Source organism: Malus domestica, chromosome 04 (assembly GCF_042453785.1).
Source record: "Malus domestica chromosome 04, GDT2T_hap1".
In the NCBI taxonomy this organism is placed as follows: domain Eukaryota; kingdom Viridiplantae; phylum Streptophyta; class Magnoliopsida; order Rosales; family Rosaceae; genus Malus; species Malus domestica.
This window is the reverse complement of record NC_091664.1, coordinates 11,224,394-11,233,836: the sequence shown is the minus strand read 5'-3', so window position 1 is coordinate 11,233,836 and position 9,443 is coordinate 11,224,394. Positions and strand designations below refer to the sequence as shown.

Here is a 9,443-nt window from a genome sequence, read left to right as displayed (position 1 = left end):
CTCTCCCAAGATGTGACAGTTCCGAGAGCTAATTCATACAACCAATCTTTCGCCTTTTCTATGAGAGAAAAGGGAAAAGCCTTCATCTTCAATATGCTCCCGTCGACGTTGATGGGAGTCATGCTTGAACACACCACCTCGAACTCTTTCAAGTGCTTGTTGGGATCCTCCATGGACAACCCATGGTACTTCGGAATATGGTGCAGCAAGCTTGACTTCAACTCGAATTCTTCGGTCTTGCCTTGAGCAGCCGTGGGATATTGGATGCATAGGGGTGCGGCATTGTCCAATCCCGAAGCGGAAAGCTCCTTGATTGTTCGGTTGTCCGCTGCCATGTCTTGCACTACTTTACCCACCCTTGTCGTGGGTTCTTCCTCCTCAAATTCAGATTCGGCCTCTGAATGTGAACTTGATTCACTAGGTTCTAGATTCTTCCTCTTTCGTCTCAACTCTCCCTCGAAATTGTCGTCAAAGTCCAAGATATATTCACGAACCGGATGAGAACTCCGAGTCATAAACTAGTACCTAAGAACAAGGAAATAAAAACAAGGTCAGAATCTGGAATTACTTAAAACAAAACAAAATAAAAGATCTAAGGGATTAGCAACTTTGCTAATCCCCAATAACGGCGCCAAAATTTGATGCGAAATATATAAGCACACAAATTAAACCCTTTTTTTATCAATTGTAGCAAAGTATGTAAGTAGGGACCGTTCTAGGCCGGGGATTAGGAGGGATTGCTAAAACACTTAAAACTGACTCAAAAACATAAAACAAAGTTTAAAACACTAAACTAGACTCAAAGAATGCAAAACTAAACTAGAAAACACTAAAACAACTCAAAAGACTCAAATCTGCCTAAACACACTCAAATCTGCCTAAAAACACAAAATGGGCAGATTTGAACTCTAACACTCTTTTGGACGAATTTTGGGTTTTCCTAGACACAAAACACTTGAAAACACAATCTAAAACCTATTCTAACTAGTTAGACACTCTAAAGTAATGGGGGGGGTTTGGTTTTGGACGAAAATCAAATAAAATAAAACAAGAAAGACTTAAACAGATTTTAGATGAAATTAGGTGAATTAGATGGATGATTGGTTAGCTCGGAGGTTCTTCTCCACACATGTCACACTTGCATACAAAACAATTTCCAATTGCTTTTCAATCAACCATGAATTCTCAACGCCCCAGATTAACAGTGAATTGCACTAATTAACCCTCAGAATTTCCTAAAGTTATTGAATTGGATGATTGCATACGACAACCCAAAGAATTCCCTACAAGTTCCCCACATGAATTGCACAATAGAGATACAAGCAAAGATCATTAAGTTCTATGAAAATCATAAGCATTGATGAGGCACTTGTTACTATGAATTGCATGAAACTTATGCCAAGAATTTACTTAACACGATTGTGATTAGCAACCTTTACTACTCTTGAAAATAAATTCATAACAATTAGATGAAACTCCATTATATCCTAGCATCAGATTTATGCATGAAAATTAAGCGTGCACTCTCAACCAACACACACAAATCAGTTTTAATTCATATAGACAAGCAAATTGAATTCACAACTTATGAAACGCAATTGAAAGTAATCAAATCATATAACAAGCATGAACATGGTTTCGAATTCCCCCCTAGCCAAGAGGGGTTTAGTTCCTCATACGTACAAAGCAAAGATAAAAAAATTTAGACATTGAAAACCAAAGAAAGAAAACACCTAGACGCTCCAACTTGGACAGCAGGTACATCCACGATTTCCTCCTTCCTCCTTGCTACGGCACAAGGCTTGGGGACAGGTTTTAGGGGTTATGTGTATGGAAGAATGGATGGGAGATGGTATGGTAGTGTTTAGGATGGATGGAAGGTGCGGCAAGGGGTGATTTTGGTCAGGAACTATGGAGAATTGGGGGTGATGGCTGCGGTAGAGAATGGGAGAATGTATCTAGATTGAATTGATGTATATGGGAGGTGGTGGTTCAGCCAAGGCTGAAAAATAAGTATATATAGGCACACAAAACCCTAGGGAAATCAGGTTAGGACTTAGACCTAGCAGAAAATAAGGATTAGGGCCCAAACAATCAAAATCCACGGGGGAAAAGGTATAAGAGGTACGGCATATATGTAGGAAAGGGATTGGGCTTCTAGAATGCCTTGCAAGGCAAGGAAAAAGGTTTCTAGAAAGGCTTAGGTGCGGTAAAGGTCCTAGATCTGAAAGGGATTGGTTTTCTTGTGCAACAAGGATAGGGAATGAAGGGATAGGGCTTCTAGAAACCCACAAACCCAAGGAGATGCACGGCAAGGATAGGGAAGTGTTCTAAAACCTTTCTTTGTGTCCAAAAATGCTTCGGAAACCTTCAATGTTGCCGGAACTTAAGGCCATCTAGGTTTAGGAAAGGTCAACCCAAAATAGGAAACTTTAGGCTTAACTTTCCTACTTCAAGTAGGAAACCTTGTTGGAGTAGGAATCCTCATTCTTCTAAGAATCCATATTTGACTAGGAATCCTTCTTCAATTAGGACTCCTCACATCTTCAAATCTTCAATTTCATCCATTCCTTTTGCTCCATGCATGTGCCATTCATTCCAAGCTCAATTTTGCTTCAAAAGACTCCAAAATGCACTACTTTGCATACTTTGCTCTTAAAACTTGAAAACACAAGAAATTAACTTAAAAGACTAACTTAACTAAGAAAACAGAACATAAATGCACAAGAAATAGCTAACTAAGGCGCATAAATATGCTCCTATGACGAACCTATCTAAATATTGCTAGAATAGTCGATTCATCAAATCTATAAAAGTTGATGGTGCATTAGTTAACCCGAATGACATCACAAGAAACTCATAATGACCATAACGAGTCTTGAAAGATGTCTTAGGAACATCTTTACTTTTAATCTTCAATTGATAATAACTAGACCTCAAATCAATCTTAGCAAACACACAGGGGCCTCAAAGTTGATCAAATAAATCATCTATACGCGGCAATGGATAACGGTTTTTAATTGTTACCCGATTCAATTGCCTATAATCAATGCATAGCCTCAAAGTTTCATCTTTCTTCCTCACAAATAACACCGGAGCTCCCCAGGGTGAAGTACTAGGCTGAATAAAACCTTTATCAACTAACTCCTGCAACTGAATCTTCAATTCCCTCAACTCTGCAGGAGCCATTCGATAAGGAGTTAAAGATATAGGATCAGTACTTAGAAGCAAATCAATAATGAACTCCACAACTCGGTCTGATGGCAATCCAGGTAAATCATCAGGAAAATGCCTGACTAATCGCACATCATCCACACTGGTAAGAACATTATCATTCAATAGTACATAAGCTAAATATCCCTGACAACATTTCTCTAACAACTTTTTAGCTCTTATGGCAATAATAACACTATGCCACACCCCACTACGCTCACCCACAAATGTAACCTCAAATAATTCATGATGATGAAAAGTAACTATTTTCTCGTAGCAATCTATATTGGCACGATTGTAATGTAACCAATCTATGCCTAAAATCACATCAAAATCCACAATATCTAACGGGATGAGATTAGCTGGCATAACTACATCCTCCACTAACACAGGACATCCTGGATATACATAACTAACATAACATCTCTCCCTTCTAGGCATTGCAAACTCTAAATCATATCTAAGAGATGTAGGATGAGGTTGTGTCATTTGAGCAAACGTATGAGAAATAACAGAATGCGTAGCACCACAATCAATTAATACTCTAGCAAAATGACCAAGAATATTTAACGTACCCATGATCAAATCAGGATTATTCTAAGCATCCTGCAATGTCATGTGGTGAATACGTCATTGGGCTTGTCGTCCTCCACGACCTCTGTTAGCTTGATTACTTTGCCCCTGCACACCTCGTCCCTGACTTGGCTGACCAGGCTGCCTCGAAGATCCCGCATTACTGGAAGTAACCTCCACGTGCTGGGGTTGTCCTCCAGTATACCATTGAGATCCACCAGCTGAATACGGCGGATATGACATATAACCTCAAGAATACTGAGGATAACCACTCTGCTGATACGGGTTCTGTGGGTACTGATACTGGCCTACAAAATAAGGAGCTACATCGCCCTGGTAATGGTAAGCACCTCCGCGACCTGTCTGACCATAGATGCTAGATCCTTGAACTTGCTAGATCGGAACTAGCGGTGGTAAGGAAGGCTACTGAGGCCTCTGCTGATTCTGAGGACAATGCATAGCCCTATGCCCTATTTGACCACAAGTATAGCATCCACTATTGCCTCACCTTCACTCCCCAAAGTGCCGATTATTACCCCTACGATATAAATGTGCACTTGTGCCCCCAGAATCTCTCTACCTCTGAAAATGAGGACCTTAAGCAAATCTACCACCTCTCCTCTGACCAGTGGAACTCATACCCCCACTAGAAGAACTGGAACTGGCACCACTTCTCTTAAAACTATGAGTCTTACGAGATCTTCAAGACGATTGACCCTTACCTTTATCATCTCTATTCTGGTTACCATCTTTTTCTTTGTCTTCCTCACTATCACTGGGCATGTCTTTTGAATCTTCAATTCACAGCAGAATCTCATAAAACTCCTGGTAAGTAGCACAGGGAGCTGTGGTCGCCATAGAATGCCACTTCTTTCGAGTACCCAACGTAAAACGACAGAGTATCTTAACCGGATTAGCAGCAACCTCTTGGTGATAGCGAGATAAATCAGTAAACCTCATATAGTACTCATTAGCTGTCATCTTTCCCTGTTTTAGGTGCGTGAATTCTTGTTTCTTGCGATTTATATACTCCGGAGGAATGAATCTCTTCTAAAATAACTTTTTAAAAATTTCTCAATCAGCAGCTTCCTCTGGTGATAATTGATAAGATTTCTACCTCCACCAAGATGCAGGCTGCTCACCTAAAAACCAGGTAGTCGTCTCAACCCACCTATCCTCTGGAAGATTCCCCTGTCTATGCATCAAACAAAAAGTCTTCTCAAGATGATTAAGCCATTTTTCTGCTCCCTCATATCCTTCATTACCCATCAAATTACTTAACTTCAAATTATACATAGTCTCCAGGGGAGTCCTTTGGGGAGGGCGAAATGATGATTGAATAGCATTAGCGATAGCTTCCCCTAACTGAGCTATATTAGGGAAACCAAACTTAGCTCAAGGGCATGGCTCTCTACGAGGCGGCATAATTCTGACAGAAGACACAAAGATAATTATAACATTCACAAGATATGTAGGACTGCCAACCTAAGCTCTGATACCAATCTGACACACCCCAACCTAGATCGAGGTATGCTAGCCGTCACGAAAGTGTGAGTGGGCAAAAACAAACTTTTCAAAATCATTTCATTTATCAAATGTTCTAACCCCTCACCATAAAACCTGTATAATTTCCCATAAAATATAATATATATACATATCTCAAAACCATGCTAAAAAAAGTGATATTCATAAATATGCCATGCCAAATATCTCAAAATAACTGAATAAGTAACTCAGGTGAAATAACACATGAGAAATAACATATCAGCTGGGTCCACCTAAAGTGTCCTGTACGGCTGAACCTATAGCTCAACACGTATGCCTGCACACAAGTCGAAACCACCTATAGTGGTCTATACAACAGAACAGGGTGTAAATAAATACGCTCAAAAGCTACAATCACATGAAGACTGTGTGAATAATCGCGGGTCACCTATAAGTCAGAACCACTTATAGTGGTATGTACGACAGGACTGTGCACCTAACTTCGATCCAAGGTGAACGTATGGTGCAGGAGGTGAACACCACGTGAAGAACTATGCCCTAACCACGGGCGGGAGCACTAACACCGAGGTGCAAGTTTATGAGCTCTCAACACCTCTCACATAATCATCAATACACATTAACAATTTAGAACTCACCTGGCACTTACCTGAGCATCCACAACATCGACATAGATATATGCAATTACTATACTAGTTCATAATCTAAGTATAAATCAATAGGCATGGCATTTCAAAGCATAATTTCATTTAAATACATTTTCTGGAAAAAATACCAACTATTTAAACGTTATTTTAAAGCACATAAACAATGCTAGGTAATAACTTCTCATACATTGCTCAAATAGGGTGTTTACCATAGTGACCTACTCAACCCCGCGAACAACCCCATATTTTTAGAAAAATTTTCCAAGCACCCACGCGCCGGCCACGTGCAGGTACGTGCCTAGCACACTGACGGAACAGTTAATGTCGTTAAGGAATATTCTGTTAAAATATAGAATATGCCGTTAAAGATACCTGACGCCACTAGGAATATTTCGTCAACTTTGATGGAATATTTGCCTTCTTCTTTGGCAAGTCACCGGATTTTGTCGCTGTCGCCGTCTGTGTCTCCGGAAACTAGAAAATATTCAAATATTCATATCTTCTTCAATTCTTAACTAAAATTCACGAATTTTATACCAGAATGAAGCTTAGTTTGAGAGGAACAAAAACTTACCACTTTTAGGTCCTAAACTAACGGGATCTCGTCGGAAAAATCACGATAATCCGGCCACTTTTGCAACTCCACGAACTGGGATTTCTCGATGTCCAAAACCGTTCAAAACCCTTCCCTAAGCTTCGTGAAGCAGTCCTAAGGCTCACTAGAACCTTACAATTTAACAAAACCTCTGCGATCACGTTGGGGTCACTATGCACCACATCAGGGATTTTCGTTCCAGAGATTCCCAAAACCCTCACGTCCAACCAAAGGTATATTTCGACTCCAGAGCTCGAAAGAAGTACAAATACAACTTCCAAAACCCCGATCCGTGAATGGAAAGCTAGGTTTGAGAACTTGTCCATACAATTGTACAGAAATGGGAAGAAATCCGAGAGGAAGAGAAAGAGAAGGTCAGCAACTTTGTGTATGTGTGTGTGTGGTCCAGCTTTGGGCTACCAAACAACAACAAAAACAATTAACTTTAAGTTCCAAAAATTTAGGAATAAACTAGATTGGTCCAAAACCTAAGCTTAAACCACACCACCACACAATCTAACTCAACCTCCAAGGGTATTATGGTAATTTCCATTCTCTTGAGGATAAAATAATCTACACATTCAGGACGGGCTGTCACAATATCAATAACCAAATAATATTCACGGTTTTCCCCATATCCAAAATATACCCGAATTTTTATACCAAAATTCATTTCAATCGGGCATTTATCCACAGTTATCAGATTTAACGATTGGAATTGTCATCCTTACCCTCGAGGCCAACAACACCTAAACAATATAACTTTTGCGTGGGCCTTAAAATCTAAAAACCAACAAATTTTTCCTCTTCACCCGTGTGGACCTCACAAACAAATAGCCAACTTTTTTTTCCTTTTTTTTTTCTTTTTCCTTTTCTTTTTTTACCTTCTTTCCTTTCTTTCCTACTAGGCATTTTTTAGACTTGACAATTTCTTACACGATGGGTCCTTGTCGGGTTTACACGTAGGTAACCTATTTCAACTCATTAAAAATTTTATTTTGATGATTTTAGAGTTAAACTATAAAAAAAAAACTTACTATAATAAAGTAGCTATAGTGTATATATTGTATATTAAAAGGTAATTTTGCCAAAAGTCTACAAAAGCTTTACTAGTAAGTCATATAACAATGACATATTTTTGTTTTGAACTTAATTAATGATATATTTTTATTAATTAGGCATAGGTCAATTATAAATGCCATATAAGTTTTAAGTCATTATAAATAGTTAAAATTTAACTCTTCTATCCTTCTGTCTCTTTCTCTCAGTCAAATCCCGTATTATTTTTGAGTTTTTAATTGAAAAGTTTTGTGATATTTTACATACATGTCATAGTCTCATTTACTAGTCTATTTTATTTAAGTTTGTTATTTATATTTATTTGGTAATACTAAGTTGTTATCCAAATAGCCACGCATTGCATTTTATACTTCAGTCCATATAATATGGAGGAGGATTCTTTCCCCTCCTAATCTGTATTTCCTTCTTTCTTCTCTTATTTGAACGGTCATGGTTAAGCCACGTCAACATCTTATATTGATTTTTTTTATAGAGACAATAAGACAAAAAACAATGTATGAGAGAAGGGGAGGGAAGGGGATGGGAATAGGAAGGAAGAGAATCCTACTCCATATAATATTACATGCTATTGACAATTTGACATCTCCAACGAGTATTTATCAAATATAGTAAAAAATTAACCTTTAATTTAAAAAATATCATTTTTTATAAAAACTTTCAAATATATTTAAAATTTATTTAAATAGACAAAATTACCCTCAAATAACAATTAAATAAATTAAAGGCTTTTTAGCCAAAATGGTTTGTGACATTAACATAACTCCTTAATTGGGTCCTTAACAATTAATGATAATCAATAGTAGTGTTCTTGAATTTGTCTATCGTGAATCATTTTAGTCTTTCTTTGAATTTGTCAATCGTTATCATTTTAGTTTTTTCGTCAAAAATCTATTAATTGCTCTATTAGTGTGATGATATGGCGTCACATGGGTCTCACAAATACAATTATATAACGACATGTGGATTAACTTTAAAAACTATTTTAATATTTAAAACTAAAAATGGTATTAGTAAGAAAAAAAGGTGTTGAAGGCTTGATTGAAATTCTGCTACTTCAACTTGTGGTAATTGCAGCAGTGCTCAATGTCAGTGATGAGGGGGTCAAAGGGGATAGGGTTGTGGTGGTGGAGTGTTGAAGCGAAGGTGAGTTGGATCGAAGCTTGAGGCAATCACAGCTAAAAAACCTTTCATTTATTTAATTTTTAAATTTGAAGGTATTTGTGTCTATTTAAGTGAAATTTTAGATATATTTGAAAGTTTTTATAAACAATGACATTTTTTAAATTAAAGGTTAATTTTTTATTATATTTGATAAATACTCATCTCCAACAATGGGTGAATATTTACCAGTTAAGATTTATTGGTTTATTTAATTCCATATCATCTTCCAATTTTCAACCTATCTATCATCAAATTGCATTCCTATCTTATGAAACGCCACCATGTGGCCTAATTATTCATAGCCTTCATATGTGTGTGGCTGTGAGCCCTGGAGGTGGAAGTCTACTTGCATGAGGTGTTAGCTACAGGCATGAAGGTTTGACAGCTCTTAAGCCACTCATTACGTATGTACTTGACACATCTCCATGCATTCAAATGCTTACTTATATCTGCAGAGTTAATCTTCATTCAAATTATTTTTTTATTGTTTTACCTAGCATCGAGTGTGGAGCAAAAAATAATCAAGAGGCAACACGTGCATTTTTTGATGAAAATGACAAAATTACCCTCAAGGCACATCGGGATTCCTATGCGCGAGTAGTGGACAATCATCCCTCAGTCAAGTCAAAAATGCCAAAAATAGGTAACAAATTCAAAATTATTTCATCCAT

The 9,443-nt window shown here is 37.7% G+C and overlaps 1 protein-coding gene across 1 annotated transcript; it reads right to left on the bottom strand.

The window, feature by feature from the left end:
- Positions 1-486: 486 nt before the first annotated feature.
- Positions 487-3,702, bottom strand: LOC139194986 (uncharacterized). Its single transcript, XM_070820153.1, has 2 exons — positions 3,085-3,702; positions 487-525 (listed from the first exon to the last, which is right to left on the bottom strand). Exons 1-2 carry the CDS (start codon positions 3,700-3,702, stop codon positions 487-489), a joined length of 657 nt encoding a protein of 218 aa, XP_070676254.1.
- Between the last annotated feature and the right edge of the window lie 5,741 nt (positions 3,703-9,443).

Excerpts from the sequence above, each read along its gene's own strand:
- LOC139194986 (XM_070820153.1), bottom strand. The coding sequence starts at position 3,702 with ATGACACAACCTCATCCTACATCTCTTAGATATGATTTAGAGTTTGCA. Across the intron at positions 526-3,084 it reads GGGGAGCTCCGGTGTTATTT|GTACTAGTTTATGACTCGGA; the intron begins GTGAGGAAGAAA and ends CCTTGTTCTTAG.